Genomic DNA, 23596 nt, shown 5'->3' with positions numbered 1-23596 from the left:
AACAGAGATCAACCGGTAAAGAGACAGCTTTGCTTTCATCCTCAGCTCTCTCTTCACCATGACTCAGTTAGGGTTAGTCAATCTCCTGATCCACTCTCCCCCCACTGCGAACAGACCCTGAGACACTTAACCCTTTATTTACGATGCCGGCACTTGAAAAGTGCTGCCATTTGCACACTTCTGGCAACAATTACCATAATAAACCTATGTTGGGTGTAAAAGTCAATTCCTCAGCTTTCAGAAACCGTTTGAATTTTTCCAATAGGACAAACGGTTGTGTAATTACAGTAATTCAAAGTGCGTTTGATCAGACGTCTCAGCAGTGCTGTGTTTGGCAAGTAAGGGTGGGTGACAGCTGTATCGGCGGAGGTTTCACTGCTGTTAAAGGGTTAAACTCACTTAGGGCAACAACTTGTCCCTGACCTGGAATGTGCACACCTCGTTTTTCCAGCTGAAGACCATGGTCTCATGCAAACTCTCTCTGCTTTCTGATCATAAAAGGTGTGAACAGAATTAGTGACAATCAGCAACCCTGGCGGAGGCCAACACCCACCAAGAATGAGTCCGACTTACTGCCAGCACTGTGAACCAAAAAAACCCATAACAAGGAGCCCAATACACATCCCAGAATCCCTCTCCAGGAGGTGGTCCCATGCCTTAAAGCTCCGTGCAGCTGCTTTAGAGATGGCGGTTGGAACACGGCCCACTCGGACTCAGTGTGTCCCTCAGGATACTGTGGCAGAGCTTCCACAGGTGGCACACCCTCACTCTAGGATCCACCAGGCCTGCCCGGCATGCTCCCCCAGCACCTGATCTGATCAAGTGTCTTCCAATCACGCCAAGTCAGGATTCACTGTCACTGTGAGCATGGAAGGACAACAGAACAATGGAATCTGTAGACAGCGCACCTCATAGCACCAAATCCAAGAAAGTCAGGTTCTCTGAACTGAAACCTCTCCCTCACTCAGGACAACTCCAGAGAGGAAGTTCAGTCCAGACTGGAGACTGGTTTCAGCTGTGTGCTCAGGTGAGACTGACTGAATCTATCTGGTACCTCTCAACCTCCCCACCAGAGAGATGATGTTCTGTGTCCAGCCCAGGATCGACCTGCCAAGGCCTCCACCTTCAACTGCTGCCCCATTCACGAGACACTGAACCCCGACAGCTTCTCTGAACATTATTTTTTTTTTTTTAGTTAAATGAGTCAAAATAAATGACAGGACCACAGTTTCAAAAGTCACTGAAACTGTGGGACTCAATATTTATTTCCTTTATTTACTTGGAGGTTGGTTGTTTTTCTTTTGTTTTTTTAATTCTTGGACATCTTTCTTTTCAGCTGGTGCAGAGAGAAAAAAAACCAACCAGCTGCCAGCTGATGGTTTCCATGGAGACAGACTAATACCATGGGTGAGATGTCATGCACGGGTGAGACAACGATAAGTCTGATCAATATCTGAGTAATCATTTACTATACAACAAAAACCTGAAACAGACTCAGACAGGTGAGAGACACTCAGACAGGTGTGATGTGTGGTGCGCAGGTGCGCGATGGAGCATGTGCACGGAGAGTCAGGAAGGTCATACTAACGTGGGCCATGAGGCAGAGAGACCACAGCAAAGATACTGTCGCAGGCTGCAGAGTGAAGAGAAGAAACACTGTGAGGAAGAGGAGCGAGAAGGAGTGACATCACTCTGTTTTAGTCAAACACTCCAAAACGCACTGGTGGGGAGCGTGAGGAGAGGAGGAGAGGTGAGGAGTCAGAGGGTGGTCATCACTGCCTTGTTAAGACTGTAAGGAGGAGTTTGTCTGTGTGCTGATTGATCCTCCTGGTACAATGTGGACTGTAGGGTTAGGAGTTAGATACCCATCATGTGGCCTGGTGCACACAGGCAGACACACAGCCAACAAGCACCACGCTTCCAACCCAAAGTTAGCCAATAGGGTTGGGTGATCAGATGAATTGGAGTGTAAATGGCCATCACATGTTAATTTTTTTGTCAGTAATATCAGCTCTGTGAGTGGACAGGTTTACTGTCAGTGTGAGTGGGCAGGTCTTACTGGAGTGGAAGGGGCTGCTGGGTCCTTGCGGCGAGTCGAACACGCTGCCCACGTCTGTGGAGCTGGAGGCAGCGGAAGCAGGGGGCGGGGTCAAGGGGGTGCGTGGCGAGTTGGGGGCGGAAGCCGCCATCCCCTCGGACTCGCTGTCTGGGATGCGGCTGTAGCTGATCTTCCTGGGCTCATTCTGCAGTGGAGTTGGATGTCTCATGGTGCCGGGTCGGGCCGAAGTGGGACGGATCCCCGGAGACTTCAGGGGATAGGTGTACTTCTTTGCCTGCAGCAGGTGAGAGAGTTAGCGTCCTACACTTCACAGGTTAAACACAACAAGACGCTGCCATGGTGGTACTTACAAATCGAGGTGCCGATCGGAGGTGGCGAGGTTCGATCTCCAGAGACTTGTGGAAGAGATAATCACTGAAGTCCTTCTCTGGCAGGTCCCCCATCGGGTTCAGGTTCTCGAAGAACTTCTGCTCCAGGAGCACAGAACAGGCATTATATTAGGGCTGTCCAATTAATCGTATTTTGATTTCAATTTGGATTTTGGCTCCAAACAATCACAAAAACAGTGTAATCACCAAAAAAACGATTATTAAAATGATTTTGTCACATTACGCTCCGTATACTCTTAGCCCTGATTTATGCTGCAGCATTGAGTCTTCGCGGTCCTACAACATCACCTACGTTAGTGCCCAGCGACGTTGCAGGTAGTTACGCTTGTGCAGGTGCATTATGTGTTAATTACCGTTAATTATTGAGCAGGAAATCAACGCTGTAACCTGCCCTGCACCTCTCGAGAAATATAACATCTACTATCTCCCAACCAATCACAGGGCATGATTAGCAAGGGACGATAAGGAGACGTCCCAACCAAAATTTGCTCCATGGGTGTAATTAGCATCGCACCGGACCCCGATTCGTCTCTGACAACCCCTGAAACCGATTCGACTCGTGTCCCTACCAAACCTTTGAATACATGTACAGGATCTGTCAGGATGTTGTGGCAGTAAAATATGAGAATTAATTTGGTCTAAATAACTTGTTCCTACTTCTTCCTAGTATTATTAGATAACTTTCTATTTATTTATTTGTGTTTAATTTATAATTCATTTATACTGCAATTTATATATTTTTTATATTGTATTTATATATTCAGTTTTTATTTTCAATTTAGTATTTATCTTCCAGAGATTGCAGAGATGCACTAGATTTCAAAGTATTCTAAGTATTAAGTGCAATAAATGCAGCGTTTAATCAGTGAGTAATCATGTTAAATAACCATGATTATGATTTTTTTCCATTATCGAACAGCCCTAAATTAAATCTCAATATTTCAACAAAATTTGCAGTGATATTTCTGACAATATATTAAAAGCGCTCACAGGCAGCAGCAGACATAATGAAGGACATGTTCCATCCTCAGTTCTGCAGCAGCTGCACAGCACTGTCACAGAATAATGCTGAAAAATATTTTCTACCTGCATCTTGGGTCAAACTTTTTAACCAGCTGCTTAAAGCCCTGTTTTTCCACCGTGTAACCACATCAGTAAGTTCCAGTCAGCGTTTGCTCGTCAGTTCACATGGAGTACCTAAAACTCCCTGAAAAGCTTTCAGCTGATCCAAAATGCTAACACCTGCTAGCATCTCCTCTTTTGTAGCCCGGTGGTACTCAGGTGTGTTTGTGGTAAAATATGTGTTTTATTTTCACCTTCAATGGGAGCAGTGTTACTGCATATTTTTCTACTGTGCTTTTTTGGGGGTTGTAGCTCCTTTTTAGGTACTATATTATCATTGGAGGCTGCCACTGCTCTCAGACATCCCCGGGCTTGTTCTGTGTGCTACAGAATGTAAACACATGGCGTCACTGTGTCACTATCACAATACAACACTTAAAACTGGTGTTTGTGAGGACAGTGTGATGTAGCACAGCCTAGTTCCCACCTCTAAAGCTGATCCAGGGTAGGCTTTGTGTGTGTGTGTGAACAGCAAGGGAGGGGATGTGTTCTCACCCTGATGTCGCTCTCCACCCGCAGACAGTACGGCTGGTTCTGGTACTGCTGGATCTCTCCGGTGATCTCGGCCACTTTCCGTCTCTTGCTGAAGTTGATCAGGTCTTTACCGTGTCGATGCAGGAAGTCAGGGTTTCCCTCCTCTGTTTTAAGGATGTTGGTCAGGTAGATTCCTGTCACACACATACACACACACAGTTATTTGACCTTTGAACTTCGTAGCTAGCCTTTATTGACAGTCGAGAGCCGGATCGTACCAAAGAAGGGAACACATGGGGGGTTGATGGAGCGCAGTTTAGCCAGGTACTTTTTGTAGTGGTCCTCACTGAGCTCATAAGCATCCTCCAGGATTTTTTTCTGCCGACTCGGAATTTGCTGCAAACAGAAAACAACAAACTTGATTCTTCTTCGAATGAACGTTTCCATTTTTCAGGATGAGACGCTGCTCATGTTTGGTGTCGAAAGATTAAAATCAGACTCTTCTAGCTAGCACCACCTTCTGGTGGCTACAGGGTGGACAGATGAGAAATGATTACATACAGTTTGTGGTCATTACCTCGAAGGTGTGGTCCAGTCTGTAGACAGGCGCGGAGTTCATGGCGCTGACGACCTCCAGGACGCCATTAAAGTTGTTGAGCTCCTGAAACACCTGCAAGATCTCAATGATCCGAGAAAAGACAGCGGCTCGTTCTTCCAGGTTCTCCGTCTCTACAATACACCTGCAAGAGAGTACAGGTGACATCAGACAGGTTACTCTACACTAAACCCCACCCTCTGATGAAGTCAAAGTGAGGCTTACTTTTCAAACCACAGGGTGAGGTTGGTGGTGTGTCGGATCATCCGCAGCAGGTTGGGAGAGTGGATCTCTTTGTCCTCTTTGGTCCAGACGCTGCCGACCAGCTCAGATGGCTGCACAGCCCTGCAGGTGGAGGTCAGAGGTCAGACAGGTGTGGGACAGGCGCGGGACAGGCGCGGGACTGGCATGTTACCTGTAGAATTCAGACTCGAGCAGGGTGAGCTGGCGGGCGATTTCGATGGGGTGCAGGGTCATGAGATCGTAGTGTTCAGTGTCTCCAGGTTTGCAGATGTGCCACTCGATGGGAGGCGGGGAGTTCTGAAAGGTGATGCTGTGACTGGGTATGCTCGCCTGGACCTGCTTTTTCCTCTGGATGATCTTAGTGATTGACTCCACCCATTTCCTCATCGCCTTACCTGCAACACACAAGATAAGTTTTATTGTCATTGTACAAAAGAATATGACAAAATCTCAATTGGCAGCAATCTCTTGTAGCACCTACAAATATGTATCAAAACACAATGCCTAATATATAAGAATTAAGTGCCAAAAATACCACACAGTCACTAAAGTAGTTCAATTTGTTGGACTTGGAGGTAGCAATAGTGGGAAAAGCATGGTGGGAGGGGGGTCACAGTCATACAGAAAAAGCTGCGTTTGAGACTGCCAGAGGGGAAGTTGGTGAATAGAGAGTTTCCTGGGTGGGCGGGGTCATTCTGTGTGGCCTGTCAGAGGAGACAGCTCAAGTAGATCTCATCTCATCTAGGCATGGAAGTGAGGGGCCGATGATCTGCTGAGCTGTTTCTTCTCTGATGTGGTACAGCTGCCATACCACACCATACATCCACTCAATATCTACTGTAGAGTGGTAGAAGTTCCTCAGCAGAGGTGGAGGGAACTTGTTCCTTCTCAGGAGGGGAAAAAAAAAAAAAAAAAAAAAAAAAAAAAAAAGGAGCAAAAGTTCAGGTTCCATTTTAACAGCTTCTTTTCCACAGCTGTGCTTTGCACTGTCACGACTGCTAGGTGAGGTAAGGGCACGTGACACAGATATGAAGGTTAGACCATCCAATTTCACAGCCACTCACTTCCAGCCTTCACGGTCTTCAGAGGACTCGGCCTACATACACCAAAGGAGGCAGCCCCTGAATTTGGACACAGTTATGGTCTAGTGTGACATCATTATTGTGGGAAAGTGAACCAGCAGAGCGCCAGCAGATTCACAAACATCTAGAGAAAATCTTAAGAATACCCTCTGGTACTAGCACTTCACTGTTCTTTTTTTTGTGTGACCAGCAGGTGCATTACTGCCACCTCCTGGACAAAGCAGTGTATGACAGTGTCAGGCATCAGTAAAAGCAAGAAATTTTATATCTTAAGAAAAAAACAATTGTCATACTACTTGATTTTATTTTTTTAATTTGACTATTAGATTTTTTTTGAAAATCATAATTTCTGCTGTGAACACCTGTCTGACAGAATCGGGTCATACTGACGACGAGTACCTTTGACTGAAGCGATGAAGTCCTCCATCTTACTCAGCAGGTTTGGGTCTCTCTCAAAATCGTAGAAGTGATGCTCAACCCAGTGACGACACACATTCAACACTCTGCAAGAGGAAGAGGAGGAAGGAGAAAATAAAAGAAGGAAAAGGAGGAGCAGAACGACGACATTAAAATAAAATCAAAGTTTGACTTTTACAATTGAAGATGTCCGTTCCCGATCTAAATCTAAATGTAAACAAAGATTTGTGCAGAGAACAGGTGTGACTAGTCTACCTGAGCTGAACCGGCTGAACAAACTCTTTCCGGAAGCGTTTGAGTTCAGCGCTGGGCGGCTGTTCTCCTCCCTCTGTCTGACTGGTGTCAGTCGGCCTCGGCTCTGGGATCTCAAACCTGAAAACATTGAAATCACGAAGATGAAAGCTGCAGCACACCTCTGGATGTCCATCTATGAATCTCAACAAGTCTGTAAAACAGTTTTTATGCTGTATTGTGGCCCATCCATTTGCAGCATGCTGGGACCTCCACAATTGAGCAGTGAACCGGGAGAGGGTGGAACTACAGGCAAATTTCAGCCTGATGAATGCTGGTTTCCAGCTTCAAAGTGGAGAAAATTCTAACAGGCTTATACGGCTGGGAAGTGGTCTGCGTGTGGGTGGAGGTATCATTTTCATGATGTGAGCCCTGTAACGCCAGACGGCAGCGTTGATCCTTAGGCCTGAAACCCGTTCAGATTCGCTCTGGATTTCACTCTATTTGCTCCAAGTAGTTCTCCACGCTCTGGACTCGGCTCAGTTCGGCTACACTTCCCCCGCTGTTCTGCGTGGCCAGCAATCCGCCCGGTTCTCCTCACGCTCCGTCACACACTGAGCACTCCGACCACCGCTGTGACCGTTCAGCCCTACAGTAATTAGGGCTGCAGCTATCTATTATTTTAATGATCAAGTATTCAGTTGATTATTCCAACAATCATTCCATGTCATTGCGTAATCGGATAAGAAATACTTTTGTCTTATTAACAAGACCCGGGATATCCTCCCGCTATTAATGAAAAAATAAACTAAATGTAGAAGTCAGGATAACGTTACAGCCTCATTTCATAACAAAACTCTTCAGCAGACATTTTATTACCCTCTGCAAAACTATTCTGCCCTAATTTGGAGGCCTTGCCCCAAACTTTTACCCTAATCCTTTTAGTCCCCCCTGGGTTAGTAAAGTTAGAATACATATTCCAGCAAAAATAACTAAACTATTGTAACAAAACTATTGTAAGCATGCTGTGAGAGATTGATATTTTGTGATTATCTTTAATTTTTCTACAAATACTTTTTGGTAATCACATCCCAGAACAGAAAACATTTCCATGGTAAACAGATTAGAGAAAGTACACACTGCACTGTGGTACAACAGCGTATACTACATGATGTCTGTTTCTATAATCCACAACAATAAGACAGCTATAATGCATACTTACAAGGTATTCACATCATATTATACTGTGTCCAGGAATATTACTACATAATGGAGCCATACTACATCATCTGCTGATATCAATGCATTATGTATAACATCACCATAATCACCAATGCAACCATGTACAAAACTTAAGGCACCCATGTTGTTTATATTTGAGCAGTATTGCTGAGCAGTAGGTATGGCTTTAATATTGCTCAATGATGAGTCTTAGTCTGTACTATTGGTGGCCATGAGTCATCCCTGACCAACATGTTGGACAATGCTCAGGCAATCAGAAGTTGGCATCACAGGTTAATCAATAAGGCTGCAGCCAAGAACTGATGTTAGTTTAAACAGACTCTTTGGCTCTTTGGGAGAAATTTGGGATTCCCAGTTCAGCTACTGCCAGCTGTTCAGCTGCTAGATGTGGGAAATCCCCACTTCCTCCATTTCAGTCAATAATGGTAAAGTATGTACAGCCAATCACAGCACAATACAATGACATGATTAGGCTAAGCCAATCGGTCATGAGAAAGAGGCTGCATATCATTAGCATATATTATAGCATTGGCAGCCTGAAATCTTCCATGTTGTTTACTCTCCACTTCAGATAAATACAGCCAAAGTGTACAAAGCGTGTCTGCATGTTTAAGTGTGTTAGTGAATGAGTGAGTATGTGTGGTTGTAAGCCTTTAAAGAGCATGTGGTGGCTGACTGTAAAAGTGAGCATATCAACATTCTCAGAACTGAGGTTTGTCGTCTGCTATGATACGTTTCCTGCTGCAGAAAATAGACATTCTGGTAGTGTAGCTGGTAATAATCAATGTTTTTAATGTTAATAATTAATGTTCATAATAATTCAGTGTCCAGCCTAACAGCACCATGTCAGTGGTGGTCCATGGATATTTCTCCTGGCCGGAGGAAAAACCAAAACCAAAAAAAAAAAAACCCAAAAAAAAAAAAACAAAAAAAAAAAAAAAATTTTTACATTTTAAAATATTTGTAGAATTTAATTAGTATAACTTATTTATATTAATACAGCTCAGTCTCTCTTCTCTTTACATTTGTGTGTAGACTGACCCCACGTTAAACTATAACAGCATCATCAATGCTGCTGTTGTGTTATCCATCACGTTTACATGGTGAGCTCTACAGAGTTGTGCATTACAAGAAGCATCAAAGCAAAAATATTTGCATAAAGGATTTTCTGTAATCGAGTTACTAGATGAATCGCTGCAGCCCTAATTGTGCATCTATCAGTCACACCTTGCTCACTGGCTCATGTTGCAGCAGCCTTCATATTAAAATTTGTGTAAGCAATACGTGTTGCTAGGTAGCCAGACATGCCCTGTATTTTACATGAATTTCTACAGGGATCAAAATGCCACCATCTGCAGTATAAACAATTTATTTTTAAATCCTACACACCCCAAAATTCACTGTGATGAATAAACCCATTTTAAGAAAAGTCATGAAATATGAGACGAGGTTTTAATTTAACAGACTGGCATGATTTTTAAAATACCAAGCACTTAACATGACCCCTTTGGTGGTTATAGTGTTAAGTGTGCTCTGATTGGTCTGGCAGCTGAGCTCACCTCTCTATGAGCAGGTCCAGCAGCTCCTGAGGTTTACAAAAAGATCTGTAGGTGGTCAGAAATGTCCGGACAAAGTTTGGATCTGAAGGATAAAAAAAAAAGAAAACGATCAACGTACTGAGAGAGGGATCAGATCAATACACATTGGGAGCGTGGTCCAGGTGCTACCAACCTGGATCACTGTGGACCAACGTGAACCAGTCAGCTTTAGTTTCATGTCAGGAATCACACAGAAACACACTGCAGCATCTCTATCACACAATATTAAATAATCAGATAACCAAACACAGCCTAAAAACCTTCAGGCTCCAACCCACCCACAGGTATATACACCTAGGTATGAGCGCTCACTCCTCCACACCTGAAGCATTCTTGCTTATTCAGCAATTCTGGCTCACCTGTTAGGCCACCTGCACCTACACCAACCATCACTGGTCTAGGGTAAAACTGTCTTTTGAGCTCCGAACATCAACACCAGCTTATTTGTTACATTTCCTTCTTCGATAGAGGACAAATGCTTCCTTTGAAATATTTGCAGTCCTTTTGTTTTATGCCTCCCACCCACTCCATGACATTCTGAACAGACACGAGTGCCTTCAGCCGGAGGCTGTGGCAACCCAGACGCTCCACAGAGAGGCACTGAAAGTCATTTCTACCTCTATAATTCCTCCCTCAGTCCATTAGAAACAGAGTCGAGAATCCTTCACTGTATCACAACTGAAATAACTGCATTTTTCTATATCCTGTTATCTCACGTGCAATTTCACAATCTGCTTACACTGCAATTCTGTTTCTGCTACTTATGCACACTGCACTCTTTTTTATATAGTTATATTTTATATAGTCTGTGTACTGTGTATATAATGCCAGAATATTGTATATAGTGTGTCCATCCCACGCTTGGGTCTTTATTCTGGACTCGTTACAGCCTGTAACAGCAGCTTTCCCTGTGGATTCATCAAATATTTCTGATTCTCATTCCAAAGGGCAAAACAACAGGTATGAACTACAGAATGACATCCCACCTGTGTGACATCACGCCTCACCTGCATACATGTGAAAGGTGAGTCTCTCAATCAGTTTCAGGACCGTCCCCGCCTTGATAATGGGAATCCCAGACTTGGACTGGACGTTCTCCTCAAACACGACGTTCTCCTCAGAGTCTGGCTCGGCGAAGCGGTACACCTCGGCCCCTGGCAGCCTCATCTGCTCCTCCTTCTCCTCCTGCAGCATGGCTGTGTCCAGCATGCGCTCCAGCGTGCTGCGATACTGCAGCGAGATCAGCGCCGCCATCCAGCCGTTCTTCTCCTCGGCGGACTTGGCGGCGAACACCACGCTATTGCCATCTTTCAGGATGATCTCGAAAGCGTGCCGGTACTCACCCTCCTTGTCATCTTTGTCGTTGATCTGAACTTTGCGCATGAAGAATTTTTCTTTGAGCCGGTACTCTGCGGGGGAACTGGCACCAGGTAGCCTGGGAGGGCCATGGTTAGACTTACAGCAGATCATCAGGCCATCAAACAGGAAAATGTGGCGTTCGTGTTTGGCGCCAACACGGGTTAAGGTGCCCTCCATGATAAACTCGTTGCAGCACTGGCCGATGTCCTTTCCCTCCCAGCCGTCAATGTTCTTCTGGATCTCGTTCATTTTCTTGATGGCGAGGTGCTTCCCCTTCATCTGATGGCAGTAGAAACGGCACGCCGACTCACTGCACAGCAACGAAGGGGAGTGAGAACACAAAGAACAGGAGTTAGTGAGGAGGCTGAAGAGAGCCTGAGGGGGCGGGGTTCTGTTTGAGTTTCACAAGAAACTGGGTCTGATCAGGACCACCTTCACGTTAATAGCTGCCGAGTGACGCCATCATGGCAGTTTCACAGGAAATCACAGGACTTTCGCAATAAAAGCAGCAGCTGTACACCAGACACACAACTCTCAGCTCTTAATTTGAAGTTATGAGCTGAGGCTTTTACATAGAGGTCTGAGATTTACAGATGTGTAACTTCCTGTCAGCTGCTGCTCTCTTCCTGTGAATTATTTCACACATTATTGATCAGCTATTGATCATGACATGACAGGAAGTTATGTCACTGCTAACACAGGTAAACTGGTCATTTATCACTCGGTTGGTTTTCTCCACGCCCATCATGTGACAGCAGGGTGAGTTCTGATTGGTTGATGAGGTCAAGCTCTGTAAAAAAACAGCAGAGCTGCTGTGACAATGTGCCCTAACAGGAAGTGAGGTCACAGCAAGAAGACTCAGGCCATGGCCTGGACAGACAGCCACACCATGACACACAGACAACTTCATCAGTAGGGATGTGTTGATAAATACTAGTATTGATTTTGCTGACAGGTCTGTTTATCCTCATCAGTATGTGTAAACAAAGTCACATGGTCTACAGAGATTCTCAGCAACTACACAAATGTGATGTTAACAGCATGTGATAATGTAGCCATCAGAAAACAGCACCGATCGAACAAATTGATAAGTCTGCAGGTTTGATTGATTGGATATCTGCAGCGTGACGGACTGCTCCTTTATTTCCTGAGCCTGTTGTTACTGCTCACTAATCAGTTTACTGCCTAAACCCCCGAGGTATGTGTAGGAGGGGGTTCACAACGCTCCGTCAGCACCTCCACCCGGCGAGGGCCTGCCTCTAACAACAGATGTTTATCTACTACCAACAGATGTTTATAGACCTCCACCTGACATTTACCTACCTCTACCTGGCTAGGGCCTGCCTCCACCAGACATGCATTTGCTGGACAAATACAATTTTTGCAATTTTGCCTCTGTACACCACCACAGTGGATTAAAAAAAAACAAACAAAATCAATCAAAATGTCAGTGAAGTGCAGATTTTCAGCTTTAAGTTTTACAAAAGTACCAATTTAAAAAAAAATGCTATAAGATGCTAATTCAACACTTTGAATCAACTTCAGATATTATGTCTGCTTCAATTTAATGGAATAACGAGGGCCTCACCGGACCGTGAAATAGCTTGTTAGTCCTTTTGAACCTCTGAAAATGGGGGACTGTGTATAATATAACTTTAATACCCTTGGAAAAAGCCAAAAGTCTGCACTTCAATCTCCTCTCGACTGTTTGATTCAAAAATCCACTGCGGTAATATACAGAGGCAAAACTCCAAAACATGTCTTTGTCTAACCAGTTACGGATCTAACTGTACCATTGCTGACATCGATAATTCAGATTAACATCAACCATCTACCTCCGCAAACCTTAACCTTGTCAAGACTGATCTGCCCCCACAAGCCTTCATGTACTACTAAAGACATTCAACTACTTGTATTGAGCCTTCACTTGCCTCCACCAGTCTTCATCTGCCATCACCACCCTTAATGCTGACACAAATTAGTTTCCTTTGAGCACATGGAGAATTCAAGAGGTGCAATTTCTAAAAGTTTTTTCAAGTGTGTTTCCATTTTTTTTTTAAAGATGGTTGCAAAGAACAAAGTTTTTCCAGCAGCGTGTTTGAATAAAGTTTTTCCAGCAGCATGTTTGAATAAAGTTTTTCAAACAGTGTGTTCCCCATTGAGCTGCATCAGCTCTTCTTTAACTCTGTCAGTGAAGAAACAAAAGTGTACATTCTTGTTGACGCAATGTCTCAGCTGCTCCTTTGGGGTATTTTTTGTTTTTGGTTCGATGGGGCTCCAGATGTTTCAGGTGGGTGAACATCTGGAGAGTATTCTGGGCAGTTTATCAGCTGGACTCTTTTCCTGAGGAGTCATGCTGCTGGAATACAAGCACAGCATGGTTTGATCATCTCTAAAACTCTACCACAAACAGAGGAACAAGATCAAGAAACTCCACCATCTTCTCTTAGCTCATTTCAAATAGACTGAAAGGAAAACAGTGCTGTGCTCTAACCAATCAGAAGCTGAGATTGTGGTTGGAAATCATGGACACTGCATCCTTCACACTAAAGAGGAGAGGGACCATCCAGCTTGTTCTCAGCACACATTTCAAAGCAGCATCCCTGATTAGATGGGGGCAGTGGGGGCATCTGTGAAGGCCCCATTGATGCTGAACCATATCTCATATCTCCATTTCTCTGAATCTTTTAAATCAGATTATGGACTGTAGAAGATCAAATCACTAATTCTTATCACTTTATGCTTAATGTGTTGAACTGTCTGCTATCACAGTGTCAGTGAGTTACGCCCTCCGCATCTTCATCTCAAACTCTTTTAAAACCCAACCAGCATTACACAGCTTTTTAAAAACAGTAACCCTTCCCAGTTTAACATTTAAAGACCTGTGTCATTGTTAAAAGTCTTATTTTACACACAGTCCCAGCTTTTCAGTGTTTTACCTCCATCTGTCTTTGTTTACCACCATCAAGCCTGCTACCTACAGAAAAACACCAACTGCTACAGAAACACAAAGCAAGAACAAAGTGTGGTCACCTACGTCCTCATGTTCACCTTCCAGTCATCCGAGCATCGGTCCTCCTCCTCCTCTTGTTGTTCAGGTGATCAGTGTAATAAAGGTGAAACTTTACTGAACAGACGGCAGTAGTTTTTTCCTTTCTGTCTCTGAGCTCTTTTCTTTCTAACAGAGAACAATAAGCTCCCCTCACACTGACGCCACTTCCTCCAAACACCGCCATCCCCCCACCAGCGACCCTAACGAACCCTCCCCTCCCCATCCTGCTCTATTTTGGTTCCAAAGGGAAACGCAGAGGATGGGAGGAGTCCCACCCACAGTGTGTTTGTACAGTGTGTGTGAGCTCCTGCTGTTGCTGAATCTCAGGACGTATCAGTTAAATGCTGCTGGTGCTGGTTCCAGTCCACCTGAAGGTCTCAGACAGACACAGGGGGTGGTTTTGGTGTGAAGGACAACACTTTATCATGAACAGGTGAAGCAGCAGTTCCTCCTCTTGTGTAGTTTTCCATAGACCAGTCCATGTCCAGTCTGCATGACTGATGCTGATTATTAGTCACTGATTAACAAGTAAAGCTCAATAACCTGCTGTAAGTCAAGAAGTTCTCTTATTATCTCTATTCACGACCTCCGTGAGTCTGAGTGGTGTTTGGATCACCCTGCGCCCGTCAATCAACCAGTGATTGCAGATATAGTCACAGAGGGGAGGTAGGGGTGTGTGTGTGTGTGTGTGTGTGTGTGTGTGTGTGTACCTGAGCCTCCTCTTGGCCAGGCTCCTGGAACAGATCCTCTCCATGCTGCTCTGCAAGTTGAGCAGAGCCGTGATGGCCTGTTTCAGACACTCTTTATCCTCCTCATCCTCACTCTTCTCCTCCAGTTGCTGTGGAAACAAAGGGGGGAGGGGCTAACTACTGCCATCAAACAACCAGAACAGAAAAAAAGGATCAGGACCATAACCTGTACTTTTCTATCCGAGTCCAGGAGCAGATGAGGATAAACTTTCTGCCCCCTCAACTGTGAAATAATCTGCACTACATGACTGGAGGTATTTCAGAGATTTGCCCTCAGATTTACCCTCATAGGGGGCAAAGCAGCTTACGGCTGCAGTGGAAAGTCCCAAACCTGGAGTAGGTCCACAGGAAACTAGTGTGATGTGTGCCATCACTGGGACCGACTGTATTCACCCTGATCATAGCATTTTAATTGACAGGTTAAGGACATGGGTGGGCATCCCTGGGTCAGCCTTAGATTAGTCTTCATCTTACCTCTCAGACAGAAGTTTTTCAGTTGCTGCTGATAGTTCTCATTCCTAGCATTCGTTTCGATGTCTCACTATGGGACGCGCCTCCCTGCGTATCCCATAGTGAGACATCCCACTCATGCTACTCTGATTACCGGGGTTACGCAAGTAACCTAAAGTTTTGTATCCTCATCGGCTACTTTGTCCTGTGGTGTGCCCCAAGGCTCTGTTTTGGGACCTATTTTGTTTACACTCCTTTAGGACTGTGTTGATGTTATAAAGAACTGGATGACTGCTAATTATCTTCCACTCAACACTGGGAAAACAGAAGTTCTTGTTTGTGCTCCTGACAGCTTTGTTCTCACTGTGATCAATAATCTTGGTTCTTTATCATCATTGGTTCAACCAAATGTCAGAAACTTAGGTGTTACATTTGACAAACATTAATAGCCTTGTGCGATCCTTTTTTCATTTGTGAAATATTTCCCATCTCAGTCAAATCTGGATTGGAAATGATTATTCATGCTTTTCTCTCCTTGCCACTGGACCACTGTAATTTGCTGTACATTGGTCTCAATAAGTCATCTTTGGATCATCTGCAGTTCGTTCAAAACGCAGCTGACAGGGTAATGAATCGATCCCCTGAGTGGTCTCATGTGACACCTATTGTGTTGCCCATAAAGTTCAGACTTCAGTTAAAGATCTTGGTGATCACTTTCAGAGCTCTGCATGGTCAAATGCCTGCGTACATTAGCGAGCTATTACACCCATACATAACGCACAGACCACTGAGGTCTTCTGACCAAAATCTGTTGGTGGTTCCTCGCTCTAAACTACGTGTGTGTGGCGTGCCTCTGTTTATCTCTTCCAGTTGATTTGAAAAATGGCAGCAGAAGACGGCAGAAATTCGCAGCAGGAAACAACGGTGGCCGCAGGTGTGATTGAGCCATGTGATGTGTACTTACTTTTCTAGAAAGGTTCGCATGACATTGAGGTGTAGATTTAACACAGAAGTATAAATGGCACTTTGAGGTGTCTCACCTTAAGGATCTCGAACAGGTGCAGGCAGTGGTAAACAGGAGTGAGCAGCAGTCTGGGCAGAACGTACTGAACCGCCTCTTTAAAGCCTTCACAGATGGACTGAAGACAGACAGACAGCAGCTTCATCACCATCACCATCATCATCAGTGAGTCATGTGACCACCTCCAGCACACAGTCACACACTCACCTCCATCAACATGTTATACACCTGAAGTGGTTTCAGATTTCAACCTTAATAGAGAAATTCGTTTCCTGTGCTAATCAGATGTAGAGCTGGTCTCATCACACAGAAATCAGATGACAGCTAAACGTGGCTCACCTATTTGTCTCAAAACATTAGAGAAAGAATAACACGAGCACCACTGAGTGGGCACCAACTCTCGGCTGTTTTGGATTTGTAACAGGGGTCAAAGTGCTGTTATAGTAAAGTGCATGCAACTATGGTGTGAATTTGAACATCTTAGGTTCTTAAGCTTTGGCCAACGGTCAAGTTTCTGTGGAACAGACCTCCGCCGAGGCCACGACCAAGCAACGTCAAGCTAAAATTGGGCGGCACTATCGTAATCTCACCCGCTGGTTTGTGGAGTCCCATTTTGAGGTGTCAAGATGAGCGTTTCCACCGTCACCAAGAAACCAAATGTGAGGAGGAGGGGTGGGTTTGACTGTGAAAACCCTCACTCATTGGCTAATGGCTTGTAATTGACAAATCATTAGCCAGTGAGCAAGCAGAAAATACCATAGCTAATACTCCATTTTAAAAACATGGTATGACCAAGATTTACAGAATAGATTTAATTTTTTATTCAGAGTGACCTAAAACAAGTGACTGAGCTCAGAAACTTGGCAGGAGAGAGCTCAGAGGTCACAGACTTCTACAGGACTGGAAGTCTTTTTGCAGCTGTCACCATCCTGGTGACAGGAACGCAGGTTTAAGGCATTTCTACATGGGATTCATTTTTCCGATCAGGAAGATACGTCCATATTGTTCACTGGCTCTGAACTGAACCGAGCTGGAAAAATGTCAGCCATATACTGTCAGGATACTACCACCCTGTGGTCACTTATGAAACTACACCCTCTCACAGGAAATCATGTTCTAAAAACAGAAGCTGATTTTTTTTTTTTATTCACATCTCCATGCTTTTAAATCAAGACAGCCACGGGAAGGATGCAGACAGAAAGTGATCAGCTCAATCAATAATTACTTAAATGATTAGTTCATTTTTTTTTTTTTTTTAAAAAACTGTAAACCATGTTTATTCTCTCCGAGCTGGTTATGATGCAAAACTGACTAATCAGAGTACTGGGCTTCAAGTAAACCATGTCACAGGTTGGTGGCAGTGCTCACCTGCAGGTGGAAGGAAGCTCCAGGTTTGGACACCTGACTCAGGAAGTGTTCATGGAAGCCAGGGCGCAGGATGTCCTGAGCATATGTCTCATAAGGGTCAAAGGCCAACTCCTGCCAATCAAAGCTCATGTCACTCCAGAACCAGACAACTAATCAATAGAACGATCAATCACACATGTATACAGACCTCAGCCAGGTCCTCAAAGCAACTTCCCACCAGAGGATGAGGACTTCCCTCTCCGGTCATCTCCACTGTGTCCTCGATCAGACCGAGCAGCTTCACCGTCACCTCGTGTATATCTACGATCCGACTGAAGATGCTCTCCACATCCTGCAATCGATCACACAGATCAATCAAACAAAATCAATCACAACAATTCTCAGGATTAATCACAACTGATAAATATCACCGCTCAATCACATGATTAATCATATAATAACCTCTATCAATCACTCACAGCAATGAAACCAATCCCACTGATTGATTCATCTCACTGATCAATCCAGTGATCACTAAATCACGCCGATCAATCACACTGATGCATCAGTTAAGCCATCAATGATTCTGCCAATCACTAATCAGACAGCAGTTATTTATCAGACTATAGTTATTGTTTAGCCCAAGGTTATTGATCAGCCGGAAGTGCTTGATCGGCCTGAGGTTACTGGTGGAACGTACGTGCTGGGAGAAGAGCATGGGGCTGGAGTTGAAGGGCTCTCTGAACACCCTGATGATCAGGTTGAGCTGCCTCAGGTACTGTCGGCAGTCCGCCATGAAGCTCCTCACCAGCTCGTAGTAACTCTGCTCCTCATTGGCTGATGGCTCCTCATCCATCAGGGGGGAGCCACTGATGTCATCCTCATCCTGGTGGAACATGTTCATCAACACCTGCACACCGACACATAGGTGGGAAACAGACCTACATGTAAGGCAGCTGTACAGGTGAGACATGGATGTTTCTGGATATCTGTGTGTGTGTGTGTGTGTGTGTGTGTGTGTGTGTGTGTGTGTGTGTGTGTGTGTGTGTGAGAGAGACCTTGTCAGCACACATAGCCACAGTGATGTCCTGCTGGGAGATCTCATAGTGTCGGATGTTCTTCACATAGTTTCCTGCCAGCTTCAGGATGTCAGCAGAGATATACTCCAGGACAGCAACCATGTACACCGACACTTGGTGGTCAACCTTATAACCCAGAACCTCCTAATGCAAGGCATCATGGGAAATGGAGTCAGAGAAACACATTCAGTGCATTGTGAAAAATGTGTGTAAACCTATTAAAAAAGAAGAATGGACCTTGAGGAGGGGATGGATCTTGTCAACAGGCAGAGCCAGTGGGTTCCTCCTTTTCCTCTTCTCAATGGCAGCTTGAGCATCAGCAATTGCCCATTTATCGATCGGGTGAGGAAAACTCTTCTGCACACGCTCCTGGAGAGAGAAGGGAGAAGGGTGAGGACACAAAGCAAACTCAGCTAGACTACACACCTGGGCCCATATGGACTAAACAACACCTGGGGCCAATGCGAGACTAAACCACATCTGGTCTGATGTGGTTTCTGGGGTTAAGTCGCAGGTATAGTTGATCACACGGCACAGAACACCTATCCTCTGCTCTGACTGGACCAATAGCGGCTGGGTATGGATTCTGATTCATCAGTTTATGACACCGAGCACCTCCTGGGCCTCAGGCTGTGGTGCACGAGGGCCTCATTGAGGACTGGCAGTAGCTCCTGGGCAGTAACTGGTGCACAGATCTTGAATGGGTTTATGTGTACATGCCAAGGAAGCTTGACAGTGCCGTGGAAATGAGATCAAAAGTTAATCAGAGCTGGAGAAGGCCTTTAATTCATAATGACGACCAAGTGTGGAAGGTGCATGGGAAGAAAGTGTGAGAAACCTGTAAGAACCTGTACAGCACCCATTGTACTTCACAGGAATGAATGGGCATGGAGACAAAGGTGTAACACTGAAAATTTGGAAACGCAGGATCAAAAGGAATGAGTTGACAACCTTAATTTAGCATATATATGGCTCCTAGGAGATGATATATATATATATATATATATATATATATATATATATATATATATATATATATATATATATATAGTTTGGAGATACTGACTGAACTCAGGTCAAGAAACCACCTTCTGTCATAAAACTCCCAAAACTGGCAAACTCTGTTGGTCCTAAAAGCAAATGTAATTCAAGCTGCTAAGTCACATTTATGATCTACGCGAGCGCTCAATGGTGACAACAAACCATGCTGTGGATGATGCAGTCAGAGTTAAAACAAATGCACGCCCTGGAAAAATAATCCATCAGACGAAGGTTTAAAAAACAAAAAACAAAAAACAAAAAAAAAAAAAAAGCATGGTGTATAAGGAAGAGACTGATGCTGTGGAACTTTAAAGTTAATCAAGTCAGGAGCATTTGCCATCAATGCTTCAAAAAAGCTGGGCTGAAACTGAAAGACCCTCGGTAACTATAGGTGGAAGAACCAAAAAGCAAGAAAAGCACCCCGTCCCAGTTTTGGAAATAAGGACAAACAAATGCTGGGGCTGAGCTGCAGTTTATTTAAATCAGGACCAGCTCCAGAACTGATGACACCTGTTGGCACCTGATCTGAACCTTTTTGATCAACACACCTGCTCAGCAACAAGTCAAAAGGAGCCAGAATGACACATGGAGCACAGTATCAGTTACAGTACTGACGAGTATTGCTATCAGTGAGTAGTACTGATAAAATCCTAACTCCACCCATCCATATTTACACCTGTCCAGGTGTGCACTGCAGCAAATAAGCAGCTGTGCTTATTAGTAGACTGTTTGCTACTAGGTCGCATAATCAGCAGTTACATGACATCATATCCTGTCACATGATGCAGCCTCAGAGCTCAGGCGACCTCTGTGAGTGCGATCAACTGACGGCACGTCACCATACATGAATACACACAGGATATGAGCCTGAGGAGCAGTCAGGGTAAAGGGTCAAAGGTCAGGGATCAAAGGTCAAATGTCAAGGGTCAGGGTGAGGCTTAAAACACCAGCAGTGTGGTGTTTTTTCCCCCAGACAGCACCTCATTATGTCACTGCAGCCTCCATCAGCTGGAAACAAGAAGCAAAACGCCCAACGGCCTCACAGTGGTCATCATCAGGAACTCATGTCATTGGCTGTTCAGCTGACTTCTGATGCAAACAGTGAAGCTGCATCAAAACTTTATTTAAATGTTAAAAAAAAAACAGACAAACACAGGAAGAACTTTATACAACTTTGGTATCGGTGAGCGTGTGTTTGTCACCTCAACATCCTGGTATGTGCGTGGTTGAGCCTGACACAGCATACTGAGCAGCTGCAGGATCAGCTCCTCCACGTACTGCAGCGCCTCCTGCTGGGACACCAGGTTAGGATGCACTTGGTTCAGTACCTGTTCGAGCACACACACACACACACACACACACACACACACACACACACACACACACACACACACACAATCAGAATAGTCAATTAATAAGCGGAACACTGCTGAGATCCAATCACATGTTAGCCTCAAACCTCATCAAAATACAGGGCAAGGGGCGGTCCTTAGATAAACAGGAAGCAGGTGATCACAAAAATAAAAGGACAGGTTGATGATGTTGGCATGTAAATCGACCTGAGGAACATTAGGTGAGTCTGATGTGAACACATGGAGCTGCAGGGTTCTGTCTGACCAAAATCAAACTGACTTAACACCATTACACATAGGCAAGCACAGACATGCGCACACACACACACCTACACAAATTCACATACACGCACCCACACTTTGAAGGTGATTTCAGTCCATAGGGGTGGCTTCTTTATGTTGCTTATGGCTCTTGGAGAAAGCCCTGCCTTCTTTATCTGTCCATGCTGAAGAAACCATTAGGTTCTTGGAGTTTGTTCTGTTTTTAGCTCGGGGTCAGTCTCTGCACAATAGGGCTGCAACTAATGACTATTTCAATAGTCGATTAGTCATCGACTATTGAAACGATTAGTTGACTAATCGGATTATGAATCACATAATTATGAAATGGCACTTATTTAGCTATCAGCTTTTACATTTAGCATAAGGTTATTTAAAATGTGGTAGTAAAAAAAAAAAGGAAGATGGATTCTTCATTCAAAAATCTGAATCAGGTTTGCTGCTGATATAAATTTAACAGTCCAGAGATAGACGGACAGGAATAAAAAATGACTATTAACGACAATTAAATTCGTCAACTATTTTTATTGTTGATTATTGTCGACAATGTCGATTAATCGTTGCAGCCCTACTGCACAATCAATGAGCCCGCTCAATGTTTTATTTACACTCGATCTTATTCTGACATATGCCACAAAAATTTAAACTTTAACAGTATTCCCTGAAAGCCCCCTCCTGTCTGATCATTTATTAACATTTAAATTTACTTTAATGGATTACACAGCAGTGGGGAATAAGTTTACTTACAGTAGAAGTCTTTCTGAAAGTGCTGTAACTAAGTTCAAGGATATAATTCCTTCATTGTTATGCTCTTCAATGCCACAGTGCAGAGCAGCTACCTAAACTCTGCTCCCACAGAGGTCAATTATCTTGTAAATAGTTTTACATCCTCACTGCGTACGACTTTGGATACTGTGGCTCCTCTGAAAAGAAAGACTCAAATCAGAAGTGCCTGACTCCGTGGGATAACTCACAAATGTGTGGCTTAAAGCAGATAACCCATAAGCTGGAGAGGAAATAGCATCTCAATAATTTAGAAGATCCTCATTTAGCCTGGAAAAAGAGTTTTTTTTTTTTTTTTTTTTTAAATAGAGCAACAAAATCTTCATAAAGCTAGGACATCTTACTATTCATCAGTAATTGAAGAAAATAAGAACAACCCCAGGTTTCTTTTCAGCACTGTAGCCAGGCTGACAAACAGAGCGCCGTAGGGCCGAGTATTCCTTTCACTTTAACCAGCAGTGACTTCATGGATTTCTTCACAAATAAAATTTTAACCATTTGAAAAAAAATTATTCATAATCATCTCAAAGATGGCGCCTGGGTGGCTTAGTGGTTAAGCCGGCGACTACATACACACGCCGCATTGCGGTGCGGCGCCGCAGGTTCGCGTCCCCGCCCGGCGCCGATTTGCCCGCGTGTCTTCCCCTGTATCTTTCCCCCATTTCCTGTCTCTCTCCACTGTCACAAAAAAGCCGTTGTGGCCAAAAATGGGAAAAAAAAAAAAAACTCAAAGATTTATCTTTATGTTTGGCTGCTTTCAGTGCTACTGACTTTATAACTTCAATAGTTACTTCCTCCAGACAATCAACCCCATTCCTACTAGACTGCTCAAGGAAGTCCCATCATTAATTGATGCTTCAATATTAAATATGGCCTTTAAGGTGGCAGTAATTAAACCAGGTTAACAAGAGACCTGTTGGCTTATAGAACTCTGCTGTGAAATGTTTTAATTGTACAATATGTGATATATTGGAACAAAAGCTAATCTGGCTGCACATATATCAATATTTAAGTTGATAACTTATTTCTTAAAAATGTTGCAAAAAATAAATTAAAAAATGTAAAATATATTGGCAAAATTTTGTTGACGATTGCCAAATGAATATTCATGAAAAGTTTGATAAGAATAGGACAATAAATGAGGAGTAGCAACTCAAGTTGATCAATGTAAAATATTTCACAAAAATTTTGAAAATTGAATAAAAAGTTAAAAAGCTGTCTGCCGTATTTTGTAGATCCTTACACAATAAGTATTTGTGCCAAATTTCAGAATATTTCAAACAAATGACTGAGGAACATTGAATTTAGCAAAAAATGTTGGCGACTTGGTATCGGAACAGCTTCACTGGATGTCATCTTTTGTCAACAGCGGAGCCAAAAAAAAAAAAAAAGCCATCACTGACCCAGCTGTCTTAGCTATTTATAGGCCAATCTCCAACCTTCCTTTTCTCTCAAAGATTCTTGAAAGAGTAGTTGTAAAATAGCTAACTGATCATCTGCAGAGGAACGGTTTATTTGAAGAGTTTCAGTCAGGTTTCAGAATTCATCACAGTACAGAAACAGCATTAGTGAAGGTTACAATGATCTTCTTACAGCCTCTGACAGTGGACTCATCTCTGTGCTTGTCCTGTT

General features: G+C 43.9%; 1 protein-coding gene across 2 annotated transcripts in view; it reads right to left on the bottom strand.

Moving 5' to 3' along the window:
• The window catches only part of sos1 (son of sevenless homolog 1 (Drosophila)), a 32854-nt gene that overhangs the window by 2428 nt on the left and 6830 nt on the right, over positions 1-23596 (bottom strand). The window contains exons 3-22 of one of the 2 annotated variants that reach the window (XM_030742971.1): positions 20753-20878; positions 18747-18878; positions 18489-18653; positions 18131-18340; positions 17639-17782; positions 17452-17562; positions 16103-16201; positions 14574-14701; positions 10460-11121; positions 9414-9495; positions 6637-6753; positions 6364-6467; positions 5055-5277; positions 4865-4984; positions 4622-4784; positions 4323-4440; positions 4066-4238; positions 2410-2526; positions 2060-2333; positions 1589-1633 (exon numbers count right to left, since the gene is read on the bottom strand). In XM_030742971.1, coding sequence (XP_030598831.1) covers positions 1589-1633; positions 2060-2333; positions 2410-2526; positions 4066-4238; positions 4323-4440; positions 4622-4784; positions 4865-4984; positions 5055-5277; positions 6364-6467; positions 6637-6753; positions 9414-9495; positions 10460-11121; positions 14574-14701; positions 16103-16201; positions 17452-17562; positions 17639-17782; positions 18131-18340; positions 18489-18653; positions 18747-18878; positions 20753-20878 — 3313 coding nt within the window. The remainder of the gene's footprint in view (positions 1-1588; positions 1634-2059; positions 2334-2409; positions 2527-4065; positions 4239-4322; positions 4441-4621; positions 4785-4864; positions 4985-5054; positions 5278-6363; positions 6468-6636; positions 6754-9413; positions 9496-10459; positions 11122-14573; positions 14702-16102; positions 16202-17451; positions 17563-17638; positions 17783-18130; positions 18341-18488; positions 18654-18746; positions 18879-20752; positions 20879-23596) is intronic. The other variant, XM_030742978.1, reaches the window with a different exon arrangement.

This window comes from Archocentrus centrarchus, chromosome 1 (genome assembly GCF_007364275.1).
Source record: "Archocentrus centrarchus isolate MPI-CPG fArcCen1 chromosome 1, fArcCen1, whole genome shotgun sequence".
In the NCBI taxonomy this organism is placed as follows: domain Eukaryota; kingdom Metazoa; phylum Chordata; class Actinopteri; order Cichliformes; family Cichlidae; genus Archocentrus; species Archocentrus centrarchus.
The sequence above is the reverse complement of the archived record's forward strand: the minus strand, read 5'-3'. Positions and strand labels throughout refer to the sequence as shown.